Below are 25745 nucleotides of genomic sequence, written 5' to 3'. Positions count from 1 at the left end.
ATGTAACGTGTAATAATCTAGCGCGCGGTAATGTAGCGTGTGATAATCTAGCGTGCGGTAATGTAGCGTGTGGTAATCTAGCGCGCGGTAATTCAACGCGTAGTTATCTAACACGTAGTGAACCAACGTGTACTAATCTAACGGATCCTCATACGCATAGCGATATTCTAACAAATTAGATATATAACGTACGGTGATCTAACGCATAGCAATCTAATATTTAGTAACCTAACGCGTAGCTAACTTATTCTTGCAACTATAATGCGAGGTGACCATGAACTAACAATAAATTCTGAAGTAAAATCAACCCCCCGACACAATCCTCTGCAAAATGACGTTATTTATACTACTTGTTGCATCCCGATACACCTGTCGAACTCACGACCTTCCAATGCCGATCATCCCAACTTTTTCCCGTTTCGCCACAGCTTGTAACTTGGTTGGAGCATAGAGTAGCGCAAAAAGAGGGAACGCAGCATCTCGCGCTACCTTTTTGCCCAGTGTTCAACGGAATCTCTAATAAAGTCTGAGTCATGTCTGTTGGCTACCGCAACAAGAACTTGGTAAAGCACAAAGAGACTACACACACCGGTGGACGGAACATCTGATCGATCGGTAAAGCGTGACGAAGAATGCCTGAAGGAGAGGATTGTTAATGATCTTGACTCTCTGCCTTTACCTACTCCGGATTCACTGACGAGTACTTCGTGAAGATACTTGCTCGTCTTGTTTCGCCAGTTACATTCTTTAAGGTGAATTCGTAACAGTTCACGAAACCTGTCGTAAACAAAGGGGAACGTACAATAGGTTACAGCGGTGTTCATTAACGTTTGATCATGCGTGATATTAACTGCAACACGGATTGCGTTAATGTAGGTTTATTGTTAAGTGCGAATCTGAAACCTGTATAATAGAGATCCAGAGATTAGAAATCTTTAATCTTTGATACAATTTATGTACACTTTGCAGACTTTGATGTATCGCATTCTCAATCTAGTTTCACATCACAAAGTTTACAGTATTTTACACCATCACTTGTCTTCTAAGATTGCTAAATTGTATTGGAACAATAAATATTATTTTTAATTAAATATACCAAGTGTGATATATGGTAGATTATGTGATTCATCCTAATAAGAGATAAATGGTAATCATGATGTTACATTCAGGTGTCATGAAATCAGACCCAGTTGCATTGCGAAATTAGCGTAATCGAGAAAGGTCGATCTAACTCGTTTATAAGAGCCAACGTTTCGCGATGCTCGTCGATTCCACAAGAGACAGAAAGAGAAAGGAAGAGGTTGAAACTGCTCATTCCATGAGAGTTGTTTAGAGCCGTTTAACGGCTGCTAAATACCATGAGCATCCACGTCCTGGCCAGCCAAGCTCCTTCCAGTTTCTCGTCTCCTTCCATTGAATGTCTTGTAGCGGGTCCCTTGCTGCGAGAGAGAGGTTGCGAGGAGGCCTTGCAAGGTTACCTATCTCTTAGCGAGGTCTACGAACCTCCTTCGAGTTTGTGTCAACATGTCACCTTCTACCTTTCCAAACTTTAAAATTACGTCACGTTTTCGTTTAAAATGCACGATACATCTTGATCAAACAACGAAATTGATTAATCTTTGCCGATGTGAATAAGACTTTGACAAGATTGAACTTGTGATCAAAGTTATCTTTTCTTTGTTAATTCTTTTCAAAGTTAAATTTGCTTTTCAAAGGTTTCTCGAAGGATTTTCTCCAACTTGATATTTTTTATGAACATTGAATTCAATTGAACAACACGAAATTATGGTTACTATCAATCTCCACTAATCAGACCACTATAAATCTTCGCTAATCAGACCATCATAAATCTCTACTAATCAGACTATTACACTCCTCCATTAATCAGACTATCACTATCAATATTACTCTCACAGAAATGTCCAAGTAAGTTTGTTGCAATCAGTGCAAAAGTGATAATTTGAAACAAATTCGTCCTTACAAAAAAATTATAGAAATTGCAATTCCGTGTCCCTAGTAAAATATCCATGTCAACTATGTGAAACGATACCAATAAAAAGTTGCCTAATGCAAAAGCTGTTCTAAAACGAATATTAAATTATCAAGTAATGACTGATCATTATCTGTTACATTGGTCCAAGGCTAAAAATGTCCGTTTACATTCTAACATTTCTACAAGTTCATTAGAAATGTATAAAAATCGGACGTTGAGCAAATCCGACGTTAAAGGAACACGCAACAAGCCGCGCGTAATTCGAAACTAATGACACCGAAGTTCGTAGCAAAAAGGCGTAACTCGACACGTCGCTAGAAGTGTCGTTAAGTAATTCCCTTCATTAAAATGTTGACACGTTGCGTTACTTATTACGTCTTTATCGTTAATTGAATGTTGTTACGCGGAGCACAGCGTGTAATTATCCCGGCGCACGCTTACAGGAATCCGGGATACATTGAAAATGTGACGGGATCAAGATGATTATACGACCAAGGTTATTACCGAACCATGACTTAGAATTTGCTACCACGATCTAAATTTACCCCTGCGGAACTTAATGAAAGGTTTTAGGGAACTAAACGGTTAACGTACAGTTTATAGCGTGACAAGTGTCAATTTAGCGTGAAAGTTAACACTTTTTATGATGTACGTGCCTATTTATATAATTTGATGCATTCTCGCTCGATAAATTCTGTCCTCGTTCCGAGAATCGAGTAGTTGAGGAAATACTCGAGCAACCTTCTTGTACCATCACAATCGTTGACTAACAGTCCAGCTATGTCGATTCGCAATCATAGTCATTAGGTGATTATGACACCATCTTGATGATTGCGATTATCGAGGACGTAAATAACAACGACGCTTATTGAAAGAATGAAGTGCCATTTCATTGGGTAAACACTTTTTTATTCAATTACGACTCGCTTTGTACCGATCACATGTTATAATTTCTGCGGAGGAAATTACGGCAAGTAGGTTAAGAAATAAAAGTGGACGATTATGTTGTTGAGAAAGTAATTTGAGGACAATTTTGCAGTGCAAATTATAGAAACGATGATTGTCATCTTATCAAGTACATAATTACGGATACGCATATAGCATAACTTATCACCAGAATATAAACTATTACGATTCCCTGCAACGCAAGCAGACATCCATTGCACTTGGACATTAATAACAAGTCAGACGAAATGGTACCTTTGACCGGCGGTTCAAGCAAACATCGCATTACCATTTGACATTTCATATTAGCATAATCGAGCGGTCCAGGCAATCGGACGGCCGCTGAGTTGGTCACATTTTTTCACCAATTAATATCCAAGCAATCGAAGCGTGGTCCATTCTTTCTTTCGCCGATTATTGTTCCCGATAGGGCGATAAAGTAATTGACGTTCCCCTCGAGTGACATTTCAAACGAAACGGCATTGATCTTATTCCGTTCGCGCGAGATCGGCCACGCAATTGCGCGGACCTTCGGCCATCAATCGACTTTTATGAGAATGTCAGAGCGCAAAAGACGTTGCTGATCGCACTATACTTGTTCGTTAGAGGATACTTAAAGGAGGACGAATCTGAATCGGGGATTAAGTGATTTGGGAATTGGAAGGTTTATTGATTTAAATATTTGAGGATTTGGGGATTTAGGAATTTAGGGATTTGGGGATTTGGGGATTTCGGGGTTTCGGGATTGGGGGATTTGGTGATATAAGGATTTAGGGATTTGGAGATTTGGAGATTTAGAGATTTGAGGATTTGGGGATTTGTGGATTTCGGGATTTGGAAATTTGGGGACTTGGGAATTTGAAGATTTGGAGATTTGGTGATATAGGAATTTGGAAATTTGGAGATTTGGGGATTTGGGGATTTAGGGATTTAGGGATTTAGGATTTTGGGGATTTGAGGATTTGAGGATTTGGAGATTTGGTGATATAGGGATTTGGAGATTTGAAGATTTGGGGATTTGGGGATTTGGGGATTTAGGGATTTGGGGATATAGGGATTTAGGGATTTGAGGATTTGATGATATAGGGATTTGGAGATTTGGGAATTTGGAAATTTGAGAATTTGGGGATTGGAGGATGTAGAAACTTGAAGGTTTGATGATTTGGACATTTTAGGATTTGGTGATTCAGAAACTTAAGGATTTGAGTATTTGGGGATTTAAGGTTTTGGGAATTCGGAGGTCGGGAGATTTAAGCAATTGGGAATTTGAAGGGCTGAATATTTGAAGATTTCGACATTTAGAGGTTTGAGAAGAGGTTTCAGAAATTTGGACATTTGGAAGATTTGGAAGATTTGAAAGATTTGGTTATTTAGAATTTGAGATTTTCCTGCTTTGAAGATTGAGCGATTTGGTAATGTAATTTGGGGATGTGGTGGTACAAGAATGTAAAAATTTGAGAATGTGAAAATTTGCAAATTCTGGGTCTTAATGATTTATGAACCTATGCCTACAATTGTGAGATTGAGAGAATTTAAGGATCTGCAGTTTTTGAGATTCGAGATTTGGAATTTGCAGGTTTTGGATTTAAAGATATGTAAACTTGAAAACTTGCTAATTTATGAACATGAGCTATCCAGTACCTAAAATTCTTATACCCAGAATGTTAGAAATCTACAATCCTATAAATTTTGATATTTCCCATAAAATTATAAGAGCGTGAGAAATGCTCAAGATTGCTAATTTAAGAGAGCTTGAGCCCTCAGATATTTTGGAATTGGCAAATATGCATACTATGATTAATATCCGAATATAAGTTAAATAGTGTAAATGTAAGATTTGTTGCTAATCGGTATCCCATGAAATCTCACGTTTCCCATCGCTCCCGCCTAAACAAACACCGCGTCTGATCCGATTCGAGACACGCCACCGTTTCCTTATTCTCCAGCGGCCGGGACGACGTGCCGTTTATTTAAATTGCTGCACTGCCTACGGGCTACGGTTGAAACATTTTGATTTCGCATTATAGCAGACCGACGTTTATTTTCCAGACGGATTACTTTGTTGCTGGATAACAGTTTCTTACGAGGGAAGGGTTCGTGAACCCCGTCGCTATCTCCTGCTATGGATGATGAGGTCTGCGATTCTGGTGTCGATAAGTTATCGATATTTTATTGACACTTGACGACATTTCGATAATATCATTAAAATGTCGTCAAGGTTTATTAGAACAAATGAATGTATGAGTTCTTCAAAGTGAAACTGGGACAACTTCATTTATTTCAGACAATTCGATGTAGCACTTTTTAAATGACGTACTTTAATAAATAATTTGTAAATTCTACGAATAGAGGTGTAATGTATGAAAATTAAGAAAATACTTAACTAATATTTAAGTTAATATTTTTTACTTTAAACATGCATGTCAAAATAATTTTTTTAATACAATACACATTTTCGTGTATTACAAAGATGGACATAGTACATTTTTAACAATTCTAAATCTCAATTTACATTGAACCTAGCATAATCCTAAAATATGTACCTAAATTCCATCAGTCACTTATGTATAAGTTAGAAAATAAACACATTCTCCAGACGAAACCACTGTAAAAATCTAAATCCGTAAAATGAGAAGAATCTGAAAATCTGAAGCTATAAAATGAGAGGAATGTGAAATTCATCATTTTCTCAGGTTAGCCCGGTTCGGTGTTAAGCAAACACATCTGATAATCATTAAGATACTCCGTTCCCGTATGAAAAACGAAGGAACGAACTCTAACAGCTGTTAGCAGACGGTAACGTGACAAAATGACGAGAACGATGGTCTCGTAACGCGTTCAACTTGCATGTTTTTCCATGGTTCGAGGAATCATCGTCTTCGATCCTGCATGAAATCAACACCCTGTTCTTTGGAGCAGGGTCTTCGACGTACGTCGTCACGTTTCGTATCCATCTTTCTCTCTCTCTTTCTATGTAAAACAGAGTGTCACGCGAGAAAACACTTGGCAGCCACAAAGCGACGACGAGCTATCGTCGCAGAAGTCTCGAAGCACTTCGGAACGCGACGTACACTCGGGGGCAATGTAGGCTTCTTTTGGATGAGACGATACTTTACAATTTTTCAATTTTCAATTTTCAATTTTCAATCTTTAATAGTCCATGTTTTTCAATTTTTATTTCCCAAACTTTCAAATACTCAAATATACAAATTTCAAGGTTTGCAGATTTTTATTTCAAGTTTCTAAATAATTTATATTTTCAAGTTTGAGAATCTGAGAAATTTCGTGCACTCAAAGTTGTTAAATTTGTAATTTAAGTATTTTTTAATTTTGTAAATTAGATGTTCAGATTTTTCAATTTGGAAATTTTTACATATTTGGATTTTTTGAATTTGAGAATTTTTCTATTCTGAAATTAATAGATTCCCGAATTTTCAGAACACAAAATTCCTAAATTCTGTAACTCAAAATTGCGAAAATGTCCCTACATTCATATTTCCCTAGAATCATATTTTCCTAGGTCCATTATTCTCTAGTTTCATTATTCCCTAGTTCCATGTTTCCCTAGATCCATATTTTCCTAGATCCATATTTCCCTAGGTTCACATTTCCCTAGATCCATATTTCCCTAGGTTCACATTTCCCTAGATCCATATTTCCCTAGGTTCACATTTCCCTAGATCCATATTTCCCTAGAGCCATATTTTCCTAGATCCATATTTCCCTAGGTTCACATTTCCCTAGATCTATATTTCCCTAGATCCCTATTTTCCTAGATCCATATTTCCCTAGAGCCATATTTTCCTACATCCATATTTTCCTAGATCTATATTTTCCTAGATCCGTATTTTCCTATATCCATATTTTCTTAGATCCATATTTCCCTAGATCAATATTTCACTAGGTTCAAATTTCCCTAGGTTCAAATTTCCCTAGATTCAAATTCCCCAGATTTCGCTGTCCCCAAGTTACTATGGTCCCAAACTTTGACCCCAAATTCTTAGACCCTCAAATCCCAGTATTCCCATTTTCATAAGTTTCCTAAATTCCAATGTTTTGAAATCCCATTGTCCTACACACTCCTACTCCGTTCCGAAATTGTGGAATCCCAAAAAAGAGTACTGAAAAATCCACTAGCGAAGAGAAAACTGAACTAGTTAAATTTCGGTGACCATATTTCTAGAGAAGGCAGATTTGCCGTTGACTGTACGCGACGCGAATTGCTCGCTGGCTGTTAAGTAAAAGCGACACACGATACGCGACTAAACGAGAGATACCCTGAATGGGTCACACTATAGAACCAGCGACAGCCGCGAGCTGAGAGAAAGAGAGGCAGGAAAAATACAATGAAGCGTGATCAGTGTGAACCATTTTGCTCGGGGAAGCCGCGTGTACCGAGCATAAGGTGCTCTATCCTCTCGCGATCCTCGAGTCGCAGAACTGGTTTTACACGCGGTCGATTTCGATATATATAAGGACGCGAGACACCGACACAGATACAAACGAAAGAAAATGAACGAAAGAGACGGAGATATATCAAGGATCTTTACATGAACGACTGATGCTGCGCTCCTCGCGATCCAGTCATCCTCTATTTGTCTAATTAGAAGCATCGCGAGATTCTCGGAACTCTACACCGGCTCAATCGATTCTTTTCGATGAGCGCTTGTCACGAGAGCTGTTTGTTCGATTGCGTTCGTAAATTCTGATGTTGGTGGCGTGGGACCATTTTCATTTTTTGAGGGGATTGTTTGTGGACAGCTTAGAGGGAAAATTGTGATTTGGGGAGGAGGGAGTTTGGAATCTGAAAATTTTGGGTCTTGAGGATGGGGGAGTTGAAAATTTGGGTGTGTGCGAATTTGGGGGTTAAAAATTTGGGATTGGAGAATTTGAAGATTTTGAAAGTTGGGGATTTGGCTATCTGGACATGTGAGAAATTGGGGGTTTGGAAATTTGGAAACTTTGAGAGTTGGGGATTTGAGTATTTGGACATATGAGAAATTGGGGTTTGGAAATTTGGAGACTTTGAGAGTTGGGGATTTGAGTATTTGGACATATGAGAAATTGGGGGTTTGAAAATTTGGAGACTGAGAGTTGGGATTTGACTGTTTCGACATATGAGAATTTGGAGACTTCGAGATTTGGGGTTTTGACTATTTGGACGTACGAGGATTTGGGGGTTTAACTATGTAGACATATGAGAATTTGGGGATTTTGAGATTTGGCGATTTGACTATTTGAACATATGTGGAATTGGGGGGTTGGAAATTTGGAGACTTTGAGATTTGGGGATTTAGGGATTTGACTATATGGACATATGACAATTGGAGCACTTTGAGATTTGGGTATTTGTATATTTGAACATATGAGAATTTGGGGATTTGAAAATTTGGAGGCTTTGAGATTTGGGGATTTTGAAGTTTAGGGACATGAACATATCAGATATTTAGGCACATCAGAATTTAGACACTTTGACATTTAGAGATTTGACTATTTAGACATATGAGATTTTGAGGATTTGAATATTTGAGGATATTCAGATTTAGGCATTTTAAGATTTAGGGATTTGAACATATCAAATATTTGGATACATCAGAATTTGATGATTTTTAAATTTGACCATTTTGAGATCTGACTATTTTGACTACATAAGACTATTCTGACTATATAAGAAATTTGAATATTTCAAATATAATAAATCATAAATTGTAAAAATCACAAACTCTCATAATCTGAACATTTGAGACCTGAAGTCAGTAACTTCGAAAGTAGTAAAAAACTGAAAGTTGTACAAACCTCGATTACGCACACCAACCTTGTCAGTATTCAATTCTAGTAGTTTTATGACTAAGCTAAAACGTCGCAATTTTGAACGCGATTAAGTTACAACACGAGAGTTTGCACAAGATAAGATCTGAACGTTCGAGTAAAAGGTACAATTCCGATAATTAAACTGCTTTAACGAATGTAAAGATGCGCACCTACCATAGAGGAAGCTAAGACAAATCAACCGAAAGTAAAGATAGATTAAAATCAACGATATTCATCGCAGCTTTCGTCAGTGGGTTTCTATTAAAGAAACGCAGACCCGCGCTTTCTAAATGCAGAGATTGACGTGTTTGATGCGTATAATGATTCACTCGAATGATACTCGTAGTTCCAGAATAGTGATCAGGTATGAATCAAACGGTCACTGTTGACATAAAAATGATTCACAATAATGTTCATATACAATAATATCGATATTAATATTATGAATAATATTCAATGATCGATGTGTAGTATTATGTGTTAAAGACACAATACATACACGTTCAACACACATTGCAATTTTTATCTTAATTCAAATGAACACGTAATTGAACGCTGTTATCATAATTACCTGTTCATAAATCTTCATTAATAACAAGAGTTCAACGACACGTACCAAAAATTTTATCACAAATAAACCATAAAATCGTATCACGTTCCAGAAGCTCCAACGATTCTCAAAACACAGGAAGCGTTATCTCGTGTGATCCACATTCGCTTCCTATTTCGAGTATGAAAGCACAAATATTGTCTATTTTATCAGAGGAAGACTGCCCACACCTTTCTAGAATTTCCGGTAGCTACAAAATAACGATTTTGTAATTGTCCACTCGATCTCTCATTGTCTTCTTTTGCTTAATTTCACGCACGACTGCCGTGGAAAACTTTCGTTCAATCGCGATGACAATGGCCCCTTGATCTTAATTGCTCGTAATTGCTTTCAATTTCCTTCAAAATTGCTGCCGACATCGACTCAGCACGCAATGCTTCCATAAAGAGACATTTGCTCTCTGCTACTTGCTTTTGAATCATGCTTATTGATGTCAATTAATTTGGAAATTTTCTTTTTCTTTTTTGTAGTCAGTGGGACCACATAACGTTGTTTGTTCTTGAGGCTTTCACGTCTTTTATTTATTCTTTCATCAGGAGAAATGGTCAAAAATTTAATTTGCTGTGTGATAGAAAGCATATTCTCTTCATTATCTATCTTATATCTTTGCTTATTATCTTTGCTTATTATAGCAAAGGTTTGTTATTTAACATCAAAATAGCTGAGCTATATTTCAACTTGTGTGTCATAAATAAAAATCATGTACAAGACCAAAATTAAGAAAGGGTCATACAGTCTCATTTAATTTATACTCTTCATAACTTGAGGTTATGTAAAGTCTTCTTCTTGTTATTTAACTTCAAAGTAGCTAAGCCATATTTAATTTTATATGACATGAATAAAAATCATACACAAGATCAGAAATAAAAAAGAGTTATACAGTCTCATTTAATTTATATTTTTCATAACTTGAGGTTATGTAAAGTCTTCTTCTTGTTATTTAACTTCAAAGTAGCTAAGCCATATTTAATTTTATATGACATGAATAAAAATCATACACAAGATCAGAAATAAAAAAGGGTTATACAGTCTCATTTAATTTATATTTTTCATAATTTGAGGTTATGTAAAGTCTTCTTCTTGTTATTTAACTTCAAAGTAGCTAAGCCATATTTAATTTTATATGACATGAATAAAAATCATACACAAGATCAGAAATAAAAAAGGGTTATACGGTCTCATTTAATTTATACTTTTCATAACTTGAGGTTATGTAAAATCTTCTTCTTGTTATTTAACATCAAAGTAGCTAACCAATGTTTAATTATATATGTGATGAATAAAAATCATGCGCAAGATCAGAAATAAGGAAGAGTTATACAGTCTCATTTAATTTATACTTCATAAGTTGAGGTTACGTCAAATCTTTTGATCTCAACTTCGTGTTAAAATGTCAAACACGCAACGTAACCTAAAATTACACCCTACTTACATATTACATCTAACGATGTTATGTTATAAACGTGTATTCTGTCATTAAATAAGGAAGAATTAGAAATAACAGTCTAAACCGTAGACTTAGGATTCCGAGTAAAGGACATAATGTTCTGATCACATATACTATCACACAGATATGCTCTACCGTGCATCATTTCGATTAACTCAGAAATAATTCCAGGCAATTGAACGGACTTAATCGCAAAGCCTAGCGAAAGTAAGAGTGCGTCGGCAATCATAAGCAAGCGTGCCCTAAAGGGAGCGACATTTACGTGTCCCACGAATCGTTGTCTCGATTTTGCAAGAGCCACGCGAGCTACATACGAGCTCGTCGAACGAAACTCGTTCGGCTATGTAATTCCACGTGAAAGTAGTAGACACGTCGGGCATAATTTTAAAGGCGCGTGTTACCGCCGCGCGTTTCGCGAACGATGATGAAGTACCCTTTCCGCGTCTCCCGCGGTCGAATGTTTCCGATGTCGAAATCGACCCGCGAAAAGTATCTGGCGACCCATGTTCCGATCGAAAAACGATTATGATTCACGACGAATCGACAGATAGTTATCTCATTTTGTCCTATTATCTATGCCCTATTATCTCGTCGATCAATATACTCATAATTTCTGTTGTACCTTACTAATACATATTTACAATTTTGGGCTATCTATTTCAGTGAAATTTGGGATGTAAAAATTGCAGAGGTACTTTTATTTTGCTGAGGTAATTTAAATGAACACTGTATATATATTAGGGGAAGTCCACTGCTAACCTAACCTAATAATTGCTACCCCAAACAACTGGTACCAGTGTGTCATTGAAACAATTGATATTAATTTATACACATGTATAACATATGAATACGCTACAAGTTCCATTTGATGAAACTTTCGTTCAATTTTGAAACACCTCTCCATAAAATTCTGCAATAAATTTAACATTCGAGTAATTCGAAATTTTTGCACGGGTACATCAAACGATCGTTGTAATGAAACTTGCAAATAATTTTGCACAGTACCCGTCTGTTACAATTTCTCTTCTCAATAGAAGCAGTAAAAGGAACAGTAACACGTGTTGTGCTGTTATCATCGAATCAATAAAATTCCCTGTGTAATTACTGCGTATAACCCGTGCTTTCAAAGTCTTTTACATTTTAATGACTAATGTTCCCATGTAACTGTACCGTGATTCGTAAGACACATTTGAAAACTTTCCTCTGTCGTTGGATCGCAAAATGATATCTCTCGATGCCTACGATAAGCCTGAGTTATTACCGTTTCTTAATAAGAAACATCATATCGGCGGAACTATTAGTATCTTTCATCTCGGAAAAAAAGAAAGAAAATATAAAAAGAGGAGAAGAATAGTGACAACGACAAGCCGATACAAAACTCTTGTTGCTCGACGATGCTCGTTAATTTTGCATCGTTTTAGTCATTGTTTCTTGTGCGTTCCGAATAGTCCTAGCTTCCTACATAGTGCCGGGCTTTATTAACAGCGAATGCTTCTCAAATAATAAATTACTTCGTCCAACTGACGTGTATGTACATTCAGATGCACCGCGTGCCTTCTTCTTTGTCGATAAACCTATCAGTCGAGCGAAGAATTTACAACATATTTAAACCCCGTACCGCAAGCCGCTTGTTACATAGGCGAAAAAAGAGAAAAAGTATTGAAAGCAAACGGCTCGGTGCGAGCACGAGGCTAACGCGTGCGTTATAAACATTGAAATGCAAAAGCGGTGGAACGACGAACGAGCACTGCATCGAATGCAGGATATCATCGATTTCAAGTCGTCACACGTTCCTTAAATATTGTTACACAACAAAGATCAGTATTCGTTTAGAACCTATTCTAGCGTTCTTTAGAATACTTTGTAAATAAGATACGGTGCGAATAGATTTTTAGAGGAGAATGGGGATGCATACTTTCGCGTGCGACGGGCTTTTGTTCGAGGATGCTGGGTAATTAGAATATTTGCGAGGTATGAAGGCAAAGGCTATTTTTAGAAAATTTGGAATTGAATTTAAAGTGAATTGTTGTGAATTTTTAGATTCTTAAGCTGGGGATTCTCAAGGGTTTAAATTTTTGAATTTACAAGTCTTTCACAAATTCCAAACTATTAGGCTTCCAAGTTCTGAGGGCCTCTGATACTATAATTTCTGGAGTTCATATCCCAAATGTTCACATCCCCAAGTTCCTATATCCCCAATTCCCACATCCCCAAATTCCCAGATTTGTAAATTCTGCCATCTCCAAATTCTCATATCCCAAACTTCCCACATCCCCAAATTGTCACATTCCTAAATCGTCACATCCCCAAATTTTCACATCCCAAATTCTGACACCCCCAAATTCCCACATTCCCAAAATCCCACAACCCAAAATTGTCACATCCCCAAATTGTTACATTCCCAAATTGTCATATCCCCAAATTGTCGCATTGCTAAATTGTCACATCCCCAAATTGTCACATTCCCAAATTGTCACATTCCTAAATCGTCACATCCCCAAATTTTCACATCCCAAATTCTGACACCCCCAAATTCCCACATTCCCAAAATCCCACAACCCAAAATTGTCACATCCCCAAATTGTTACATTCCCAAATTGTCATATCCCCAAATTGTCGCATTGCTAAATTATCACATCCCCAAATTGTCACATTCCCAAATTGTTGCATCCCCAAATTGTCACATCCCCAAATTATCACATCTGCACATACTCATGTCCTCAAATTCCTACATCCTTAATTTCCTTCATTCCCAAGTACGTAGTAATTACATATGTGCACCTCATGCAAATTCACCAATAAAACAAAAGTTGCTAAAACGACGATTTTCACCAATCTCGAAAAAGTGGCACAAAGCATTATTAGACGCGTGTATGAATTTTCGATCGGATAATATAGATGCATCGCTACCAACGGGGAAGCGCATTGATGTCAAGCGAATAAAGGCCGGGTTGCACATAAATATTTCATACATCGTACTGCTAGATATACAGATGTCTGCGGCCGCACGATAAACCATTGAAAGATAGACGGTTGAGAATGCGCTTAACCGTTCCCCGCGTCAGTCATCGTCAATGTTGTTCCATAAAAATTACCGGACGTTTGATTTTTGCAAGCTGCACGCTTGCTGGAACGCGGTACCACCGTTGCATATGAAATGCCGATTCGATATCCTATACGAACGCCGATGTAATCAATCATTTTTATGTTAAGTCGAACAAGGAAACGGTCGGCCGCGATCTCCATCAAATCTTCCCTCGATTTTAAATGAATTCCAAAGTATTCGACTCATCGGTCAGTATAGGTAGGAGATGGTGACATATTATTGTCAGGAATTTCAAAGTTGCATTTGGGATGCTGGAAACCGGAATTTCAACGTCACTTTTTGTGGGAGACGTGTTTTTAAGAGATGGGAAAGGTGGAAGGAAATTTATTGTGATATTCTTCAAGAGTGGGAGAGCTGCAGAGGACTATGGTTAATAATTGAAGAGGATTATTGGGGGATTAAGAGGTTACAAGGTATCGCATTTGTTAATCTTTGAATCTTCATATAAATTCTTAGATCCTTGAATTCTGAAATTTTAGAGGTAAACATTTTCAAGGTCCCAAATTCTTAGATCACTACGTTCTCACATATTCACATCTCCATCTCCACATTTTCACATTTCCATATATTCACATCTCCACATATCCGTATCTCCACATATCCACATATCCACATATCCACATATCCACATATCCACATCTCCACATATCCGTATCTCCACATATCCACATCTCTACATCTCTAACTTCTCACATCCTCAAATCCTCACATTTCCATATTCTCACATCCTTAAATTCTCAGATCCCCCAATTCCTAGATATCCAAATTCTCAAATCCACAAATTCCTAAATCTCCAAATCTCAAACTCCCCAAATTCTCAGGTCTCCCAATTTTCACATCTCCAAGTTCTCACATCCCCATATCCTCACATCTCCAAATCCTCATATCTCCAAATTCTGACATCTCCTAATTTCCAGGTCCCCAACTACCTAAATCTCCAAATCTTCAACTCCCCAAATTCCCACGTCCCGAAACTCTAAATTTCCCCAATTCTCCCAAACTCTCACCCGCCCAAGTATTTTCAAAAAAATCCATGCCATACATAAATAAATCAAAATATTGTAAAGTCCTAAAATCTTCATCCACAAATACATCTCTAAAAAACTTCAGAATCAAGACGGAAGTCCTGGTATTCGATTAGGAGGATATTTCGCGTAGCCAGCTCACCGTTAAATCGTCTTCGTTTCCCTCGCACGTTTTCCCCGTCGATTCTGCGAACCTTTACCTGCAGAATCGACCGCATCCTCAACCATGATTTACACCCGGTATTTATGATGCAACGTAAAATCGCGTAAAACTTTTCGCCATGCAGCCAGAAGCGTCTTGAAACGTCTTCTAGCCTATTCGACGTCTGCTTCCTCTCTTTCCGGCTTGTTGCCTCCGTTTGTGTACGTCTCGCAACGTGATATATGAAATATTTACGCGCGATCCGGACTTTATTCCTTCGACCCGACTACGTCTCAAGAGGTACTGATAACGTCTTGCTATCAGAGGAACCGAGAGATTAACCGGAACTACGCTTCGTGTTTGGTCATCGATTTTTAACTGTCAAATTCGTTTCCTCTCTTCGCTGCTAGTTTTGTTCGTATGCAGCTGAAAATGCATTCGTATTCAAAATGAAATTCTATTTGAAATAAAATGTTTATTATTTTTAATTTCGTTTATATATCGTGTTTAAAAGCATAATTTCTTTGGATAGTGGTTTTGTTGATTAGCAGACACGAATCTACTGCTTTCAGAAGTCTGTCAAAAATGTCAAATATTTTTTAACGAGTTTCAAACAGAATAAACAAGAAATTTATTATTTGTAACTTCATTTATATAGAGTGTTTAAAAAAAGCATTATTACTGTTTTTATGGATTAGAAAACATGAATGTACTGATTTTAGAAGTCTATAAAAAATATCAAATATTTTTTAACAAATTTAAAATAGAAGAAACGAGATATTTATTATTCTTAACTTCATTTATACATAGTGTTCAAAAAAAGCATAATTACTGTTTTCATTCCATAGGAAACATAAATGTATTGTTTTTTGAAGTCTGTCAAATACATCAAATATTTTTTAACAAGTTTAAAATAGAAGAATATAAAACTGAATATAAAACACCGTGCTACTTTGTTAAAAACGTGTCTCTATTTTCGGCAAGCTTTGAAAATCATGTATTACTCTGAGTCATCGTAAAGATATTGATATGCAGTCGCAATGTATCGTAAAAATAGCGGCGTTACATAAAGAACGTAATAAAAAGTTGCAAATGTTTCAGGAAGTTATGATAACTTGCAACAGAATTCCTGTCAATTATTTTCTGCGAATTACTAGCGATTAAATGGACGTCGAATAATTTCTGTTTCTAGAACATCATGGAGACACCAGTATGCGAAAGACTTCCTGTTGCAATTAGTTGATCATAAATCATGTTCGTCGCGATTGTGAATCAGCGAAATGTGTACACTGTACAGTTGTCAACCCATGAGGTGGCGCGTGATGGACGCAGAGTAAAAGAAACTCTAGGACAAAATAAGAGGAGGCTCTTAAGCGCCCTCTTTTGTAAAAAGAACCAATCAAATGAAAGTAAAAGAAGCTCTATCTCTGCCATGAACACCTTAGCTACATTTCATCAAATAAAACTAACAATGATAATAATAACTGCATCATGCAATTCGCTTTGTCTCACTCATTCCTTAAACCTTTTGCAGACTGTAATTATTTTTGACCTAATTACCTGACAGTTCGAGACCACCTTCAAATACTATATCAATACCAAAAATACGTGCAACTCCACGAGTCTATTTTTCTATTTCACAGCTGTTTCAAACGCGTCTTCACGCGCCAACTCGTGGGTTGACATCAGTACAGTTTCCGTGCGCCATTTCATTAGTGCCGAGCATGATGTTCCTACAATTCTAAATCAGAAAATGCAGCTTCTGTTTCCTGATCCGTCTGTTTCCTTTGAACCGAGAAAGGTAGGTAAGTCCCGCACAGAAGTCGCCGAACGAGTATCCAACGAACGGTGAAGCCGAACAATGCTCGTTGCAAAAGGCGTTCGCCTTATCAATTCGTACCGTACATTATTTCCATCCGACCGGGGATAAATAGTCGATTGTCATCGACACACCGTGCGCATGTAATTGGTTCGGTTTTAGATCGAATTCGCGGTATAACTTACGATTGGGATAATAGCTGGCGACTACCGTTGTCGCCGCTCGTAATCTGCCCGGCATAAATCACGGAAATGAGCGACCAGAACACTTTCGAGTAAATTCGTTTCATTTTTTTTTAATTAATTTCTGTTTGAGAAACATTAGGGATTAGATTTTGCGATGTTTAGTTTAGGAGTAGTTTTGGAATTTTTGTTTCATTAGCGGTTTTGGAATTTTTATTTTATTAACGGTTTTGGAATTTTTATTTTATTAGTGGTTTTGGAATTTTTGTTTTATTAGCAGTTTTGGAATTTTTATTTTATTAGTAGTTTTGGAATTTTTATTTTATTAGTAGTTTTGGAATTTTTATTTTATTAATAGTTTTGAAATTTTTATTTTATTAGCAGTTTTGGAATTTTTATTTTATTAGCGATTTTGGCATTTTTGTTTTATTAGCAGTTCTGAAATTTTTTTCTTATTAGTAGTTTTGGAATGTTTATTTTATTAGTAGTTTTGGAATTTTTATTTTATTAGTAATTTTGGAATTTTTGTTTTATTAGCGATTTTGGAATTTTTGTTTCATTGGCGGTTTTGGAATTTTTATTTTATTGGCGGTTTTGAAATTTTTATTTTATTAACGGTTTTGGAATTTTTATTTTATTAGCGGTTTTGGAATTTTTAATTGTGACGTTAATTAAATTATGATGACATTAATTAAGAAATATTAATCCAAAGTATTAATTCTTCTGGTTATCTAAAGTTAATTTATAATTCAAACTTGAAGGTGGTTGAAGGTTGATTTTGATTCAGGTATTTCATTAACAATAAACTTGCATTCATTGAAACTTCTGATGAAGTACTTCTTCATCGATCGAAATTTATTTTTGATTTAATCAAATTTAATCATCGATTAAAACTTGTTTAAAAAACTTGACTAAAAATTGGTCCAATCGCACCCAATCAAGAGTTTCAACTTCTGACACAATTAAATCTGATTAAAAATGAAAATTTTTGCAGTTAAAATCATTTATAACCTTCAAACTGGAAATTTAACCCTGACTTCATAACTGAGTCGAAATAAAACTTCACGACTTAACAAAATGCAGAGTTTATTGAGCGTCCACTGAAAATTATGCGAAGTTATATTTCAATTTTACGACTCGTTCTGAAATCATTTTATGACATCTATATTTTCAAAAGGATTTAAAATGTCTGCACTTGCATTTCCTTCGCTTACTTTGACTCACGCGTTACGTGAACGAAATTAACGAACTACCAGGAAGAATCGGTTTCTTAAGTCGCCAGCTTTTGCTGTTTTGTTTTTGAACTGGGTCATACATAAAGACGAAGGAAATGAGCAGCGTTCGCGGAAATACACGATGCAGAACGTACGGGAATATAACAAGTGGAATCGTAAAGTAAAACCGTGTAAATCTCATAATCAATGAACCGAAGAAAGTTGAACAAGATTGCACCAAATGTAATCAAGAATTTATGGACAGATTCCTGTTAGCCAATCAAAATTCACAGGAAACATTATCTGGTAAATTTAATTTACTACTGTAGACAATAAATAGATATTAATAATTTATTGGATAATTTATTGAAATCGATGACCGAACGATAATGACAAAATAAACTAAACTAGTCTTGACTTCACACCATGCATCTATCTCATAATACTAGAATATAATAATCGATATGCCTGATATAATAAGATGCCTGAACAATATAAACATAAAGAAGCTCGATCGAAAGGTTTCACCCCCGACAAAGAGAGAACGAAAGCGTTAACTCGTGACAATGATGTAAAACACCACGGAGCTCGAACGTAACTGGAAAGGTTCTGTAAACACGATCATTGCTTCCGGTAGGGACTGTAGTCTGAAGAAGAAACACCGAAGAGGCGTAATCCTTCGGAGGACAAGCAACATATGTTGACCACGTGGTCCATATGAGAAAGAGCTGCTCGAACGCTTAAACAAATGACGGAAAATCGACTAATTTTTAACGACCAGTACTTCCTCCTCGAAGGTTCTAAGCACACTTTCTGGAACTGGCAAATTGTCCCATAATAATCTGTGAATATTTGAACGATACTCGCTAAAACGTTCGACAAACCGCAAGAAATTAGAATACGATTTATCTATGGGACAAGGTATTGTTTGCTTTACTATCGACGATCGATGACCGTTTCCGTAGAGGGAAAAAAAGGGCAGAAAAATCGGAGTCGCAATCTTATCAACGTTGACAGCGGATTCTATCAAGAACGAGTCGGAGTTTGAGTCGCACGACAAACACGAGTATCTGTGTGACTCGACCGTCTCGAAAACACACGCGCATTATGTTTATTCGGAGGTGATAAATGTCCGACCGCCATTCACAAGTCGGCGGACTGTCGATCGCGCCGGAAACATCACGTAAGAACGATTTATGGCCGAAGAAACACTTTCGTGATCCCATCCGCGGTAGCCCGCACGTGTTCACCATAAGAATTCGATCGCTCGCGGAGACCGCTATGTTCTTACAGCGCCGTGCACCGTAAGCTTCCATAACAAAATGGATGTAGGGAATGTTAGTGGTTGGGTGCTTCTTTGGATTGGAGGATTGGAAAATTTGGGACTTGGATGGTTGGGAAATTTAGGAGATGGGAAGTTGAAAATGTTTGGGTTTGATTTGGAGATTTAGAAGTGCAGGAGTTTGGGAATTTAGGTATTTGAATATTGTGGGGATTTGAAGGGGTGAGGATTTGGGAATATGGTGATTTGGGGATGTGGGAATTGGGGATGTGAGAATTTGGGAATATGGGAATTTAGGGATGTGAGAATTTGGGAATGTGAGAATTTGGGAATATGGGAATTTGGGGATGTGAGAATTTGGGAATGTGAGAATTTGGGAATATGGGAATTTGGGGATGTGAGAATTTGGGGATGTGGGAATTTGGGGGTGTGAGAATTTGAGAATGTAGGAATTTGGAGATGTGAGAATTTGGGAAGGTAGGAATTTGAGGATGTGGGAATTTGGGGATGTGAGAAATTGGGGATGCAAAAATTTTGGAATATAAGAATTTGAGAATGTCAGAAGTTTGGAATATAAAAATTTGAGAATGAGCTAATTTAGTGATATGGTAATTTGGGGATGTGAGAATTTGGAAATGTGTTACTTTATGAAGATGAGAATTTTGGGTTTTAGGAATTTGAAAATTCTACAGTACTATAATTAAAGGATTTGGAATTTGTAAATTTGAGAGCTTGACAATTGCGACATTTAATACTTGTAAATTTACAAATCCAAAAATTTAAAATATTTAATATCGTAACTTGTAATGTCAGAAGTTTTAAAAATGTCAGAACATGAAAACTTGAAAATTACAAAAAAAACATTTACAAACTTCAATTCAGAAATCAGTCGCTTTGAAATCCTACAAATTTGCAAATGTAGCAAAAAAGCGTAGGAATTTAAATATTATAAATGTACAGGGACAACAATTTGCTAACAATTAGCTAAATTGCAATTCTATGTAACTAAACTAGTTACCCAAGTTTCGATAATTTTATAATATTTCTCGTTTACTTATAGTTTGTAGTTCACTTTATCTACTCGATTATATTATGTCGTGTCTGAGAGTACTAAATGACTGACTATATAACAAAGATAAATCCTTCGTCTGTGCGCTCTTATTTATAATCGCCTCGAGTCTATCTTGCGAAACGTCTTCAGAAGGTTTCTACGATTAGGTTGTGATCAAATGTATCTGTACTTCCTTGTCACGTTTTTTTCTCGGTTATAGTTGTTCAATTCTCTACTTCACTTTCAAACTCTAAATTATGTTGAATGTAGTTACTATGGATTTCGATTATTAGATATTGTTTAGGAAAATATATTTTCAAAAATATATTGTGTTTTAAGAAATTAATTTCTTATTCTTTCTACATAACAAAGTTTTGAGACATAATTTTGAAGCATCTAACAGAGAAGAAAATCTTCTGAACTAACTTAAAATCTTTTGGAATAACTTAATTTTCAGAAATAATATCTACAACACTTGATTTCATATTGTATTTCAATAACTTCTTATATAAAGTCTAAACAATCCATCTAAATAAAAAAGGCTCTAAAATTTCCTATAAAGAACAAACTTTGCATAGACTTGCACATTTGTATCCAAAGGTGTCCACATTCTGATTTGTGTCCACAAAGCAGAATTGTCCCATAATTCGTAGAAATTCACCTGACAGTAACTATAATATCCCAAAGCATGCAAGATTATTCGTTCAAAAAAGAACAAGCCGAAGGTTTCGTAGAAAACAACATTGCCATTCGTCCCTTTGACCAAGAAATTCTGACCGTGTTACCCCGGTATTCCAAGAAACGTCCCATGGGCCTCGAATCGCGAAAAGCTTCAACTAGGTATAGTTTCGCAATTTCAATTTCAAGGCAGTCCCTTCTTCTGCACCACAACAATAGATTCTGCAGAGTGTGCCATGACGAAACAACCAACGACGCGGTCTAGCGTCGATTAAAAGCAAAGCACGTTCGCAGAATTTGCTCATCGGCATCGCGTGTGATTCGACTCGCAGAAAATAACTTGCTCTCCCGCCTCGAAAGATTCTATTGTCGCGGACTGTGGACATTTCAGTGTTGTAGTCGTTCAAATATTATGGTAATTCTTACTGAGATCATGCGAGGAATATACTGTTAGGGACATTGAAACAATGTTACAGTTGTGATACCGGAATCGATGTGGAGAGCTTAATCTAGTTTTGTATCGAGAGCTTAATCGATCGCGATAAATAGCGATAAATGACACGGAAAGTGATACCAATAGTTTCGATTTTTAATAGTTAAGCTGTGGAATTATTTGCGTTTTTTTGTTGGTTTAGATAGAAGTATTTGCTAAGTTATTTGCTGCAAAACAGCTAACAGTCTTCAGTAATGGCGGTACTGCCATTTTATGAATTATATTTTATCGAGGAAGAGAAGTATTTCACGGAAATGATTTAGAAAATTATTTTACAATTTTTATGAACGATTAGGGGAATCTTATGACGTGCACATGCAAGTGTATGCTACAAAATATTTTATATTAAACAACGAAAAGTAAATTGAATTTTGATATTAGGTTATGTCAATTTCACGTTTCTAAAGACACTGAACAATCTTTAGTCTAAATGTCATGTTTTTTTAAAACAATAAATTTAAAAAATTACAGCTTTACGATTCTAAGGACACTGAATAATCTTTAGTCTAAATGTCATATTTTTTAAAAACAAGTACAACTTCACGTTTCTAAAGACATGGAACAATGTTCAGTCTAAGTGTCATATTATTTTAAAACAATAAATTTCAAACAATTACAACTTCAAGTTTCTAAAGACACTGAACAATCTGTACTCCAAACGTCAATTTTGTAAACCAATAAATTTAAAACAATTACATCATTCAAAAACTTCATTTCAGATACTCTGAACAAAAATTTTGAAAGATAAAATTGCATTAAAATTCCTGAATAAAAGTAAATTCTTGGAATAATCCTCGAACAGCTGCGCAAGTGGAATAAGTTCCCAGTGATAATTGGTACGATCAAACGCGAATTAACGTGTCGGAGCACGTTCGAACAGAAGGAGGATTGTTTACGCGCGAAATGGAGGATCAAAATTAACGCGTGCAGATTTAATCGGCTGGGAATGCCAGGAGGATGATGATCCTCGATGATGTCATTGCAACATTGAGCAGAATCGTAATCAGGATTTCGCCTTCGAGAATCATGCATACTCGCCGAGCGAGTCGTCGGTAGATACTGATCACCAGTTCGATAAATCGAACGATTACGGACCACTACTACCGTTTGTCGTTGGTGATCGCAGCTACGGCTACCTTCAACTTGTTTAGAAGCGACTTAGCTATGCGGGTTACCTGAGCCTTTTCAATTCTGCCCTCTTCGAATTATTTTGTTTTGGTGCGGTAAACAAGAAACTTCATACATAAAATACTATTTTGCATTTTTATTTTATATTAATATTTACTTGACTGTTTGCATCTTGCCTTAATCTGTATGTTTTTTTAAATATCCACCTTTGTAGAAGTTTGACCAAATTTTTGAAAAATAAGTTCCCTCAAAATTCAAATGATTGTGTTATTAAATGCATCTAATTTTTAAGAAGAAAAATGAGGAAAATTGTCTGTAACTTACACATACGAATGTAGAATGTTATTAAGATAAAAACAATCATGATTGTGACTTTTAATGAACGAGTTCTACGTATCAACATGTGACTTAATTAATAGTCATTAAGCAAGGTTTAAATAAATCTCTTGTTGAAAAACAAGTCCGTGTCATTAGGTATATAGATAATTACACGATTCAAGTAAATCCAAAACATATGCCACTTCTCTGAACGTGGAAAAATATTATACAGTAGAAGGTGCATTTTGAATTTGCTTTCTGATTATCGATGAGATAGTAAATCAGAGTCAATAGTTCACTAATCAGTTCCAACGAAGAATCCAAGGTTGCAATCGGTACGGAAATTTTGAATGATTCATACCCCGATTAAAGAGAACGATTATTTAGAAAGTCATCGGTTCGGTCGATGCGTTAATCATTGATATTCCGATGATTTTCATTTTTTTTCACAGAAGCAAAAGCCATTGATACTGTTTAAACTTTGTAGTTAATAGACATGTCATATCACACCAATTTATTACACCGATTTTATCGTCATTTTCGCGTAATGACAATGTCAAATAATAGTAGAATAAATGATAACAGTGTAGCGATCGTTATCTAGATTTCTAGATAACAATTCCTAGCAACGTATCACGTAACATTGAAATTGCAATAATTTCAAGGCGATCGAGGAAAAACTATTCGAAACCTTCGTATAAATCGTTTGGTAATCTGGGTTAGGTCTGGGTTAGGTCAATAAGATTATCAACGTCACTTTCGACACTCAACAGAACCACGTTTGACAGCTCGACGAGCACACACGTAAAACGCGTGAGCCTCTCGAACAGCTTGATAAAAGGCGTCTCACGATAAACAAATATTATCCACCTTTCAATTTCTCCTGATCAACGTCAAAACAAATGACGTTCATTTATTACTTCAATTGTTGTAACTGGTCAATTGTTTGTAACTGTTCAAACAATGCAGATGAAAAATTGAAGCTAATTTATTATTTATGATTGAACAGTGAACCAGTCACAATTTGAGTGCACGAACTGGTTTCGTGTATTCTTTTTAAACATTGGCTACATGATAGAAAACAAGATGTCAGTAACTGAGTTAAGTTTACATAAATATTTTGATTTGCCTTTCAGGTAAATTATTAAATATTTGTGATACATTTTCTTTCCTGTCTTTTTGTTATGGTCTCTTCCTGAGCTGCACTTATCTTTTAAAGCCTAATCAAGGTTATTTTAAAACCCGGTCACTGATGATGAATGGTGAGACAGAACATGATCTGTGATCAATGATTAAGTTTCGAGATAACTCTGATTAGGTACAGAACCATGGTGTGCTTTGAACGTCGATAAGCGCTCACGTGCGCGGGCTTTTAAATTTGAAGACGAATTACGCGCATGCTCGGTCAAAGTGTCACTTGTCACGAGAAGCTCAAATAAACATTACCGTTCATGAAAAATGTCGAATTTGAAACAAATGAAAATGCACGAGTTTGAAGAAGTGAAGTTTACCTGGAATTTTCGTGCAGACAGCTCTGCCAGTCAGAAGCGCGGCACCGACGAGAGTGCGGCATGCATCCACGTGTTCAGTCAGCAAGGTTAGCTCCACTTGTACAAACGCGGCTCGAAACACGCCACAAGTTGCCACCCACCGTGTGTTCCACGGCCACGAACAGAACCACCAAATAACCACGATTTTTCACCGAAGAAAAAAGCCGCGTCACGTTGATTCACGAACTGTCGCGGTACACCGCGTCGCGCGAAATTCGAAATTGAACCTGAGATGGCGCCGGTGTTGCACGTGGCGTTACACTTTTCAAACTCGCGCAAATGGCTCGACGTTAATTCGCGCACTCGCGTACCGATTTTACAAGTACACTGGTAACAACGTTTACACGTGAAACGTTTTAAATCACGTCGCTGTTATCCTCGCTGAACAGAATCTCGCGCGAAAGATTCCGCTCGGCCTAGCATCGATCGCGAGGCCCCAGAAGTCGGAGGATCCAGCGCGTCTGTTTAATCCAATTTAGTCCGAAGCGTTTGCACGGAACGAACACGTTCGAAACGACGCTACACGCTGCACGATAAACTACTTTGAGAGAACCAACCGTCTGGCACGAGCGCCGCGGCGACACTGAGAAACGACGACGACGTTCAGCACTGCTTACTGCTCGCTCGGCACGCTACTACTACGCGGCAGGCGGCAAGCCGACCATACGACCGCTCTACCCTTCTCTCTTTCTCTCTCTGTCCTTTAATCGTCCCCCTATGTTCTTCCTTCTCCACGCGTTTTCTCCGTCCCTTTTCTACCGTTCCTCCTCTTTCCTGCTTTTTACTCTTCCCGCTCGTTTCTCTTTTTTCCCCCAGTGCTTTTCTTAGCCCCTTCGTCAACCCCTTCCTCCTCCCTCGTGTTACTGTATTTCTCGGTTTTTAACCGATGTCTTCGATCGTTTTGTAACAACGGTTTCTTTCCGCCGCTTCTTCGGCCGGTTCCTGTTTCTC

General features: G+C 36.9%; 1 protein-coding gene across 4 annotated transcripts in view; it reads right to left on the bottom strand.

Annotated features, from left to right (window-relative positions):
• The window catches only part of cv-c (RhoGTPase activating protein), a 364242-nt gene extending 338806 nt beyond the window's left edge, over window positions 1-25436 (bottom strand). For 3 of the 4 annotated variants that reach the window (XM_076535696.1, XM_076535697.1, XM_076535699.1), the window contains exon 1: window positions 15080-15170. In XM_076535696.1, the coding sequence (XP_076391811.1) occupies window positions 15080-15155 (76 nt within the window). In that variant the 5' untranslated portion in view covers window positions 15156-15170. Of the gene's footprint in view, window positions 1-15079; window positions 15171-24755 lie in introns of those variants that run through there. The other variant, XM_076535698.1, reaches the window with a different exon arrangement.
• Window positions 25437-25745: the final 309 nt, after the last annotated feature.

The sequence above is a fragment of the Megachile rotundata genome, chromosome 9 (assembly GCF_050947335.1).
Source record: "Megachile rotundata isolate GNS110a chromosome 9, iyMegRotu1, whole genome shotgun sequence".
NCBI classification, from domain to species: Eukaryota; Metazoa; Arthropoda; class Insecta; order Hymenoptera; family Megachilidae; genus Megachile; species Megachile rotundata.
This window is presented reverse-complemented; position numbering and strand designations above follow the sequence as displayed.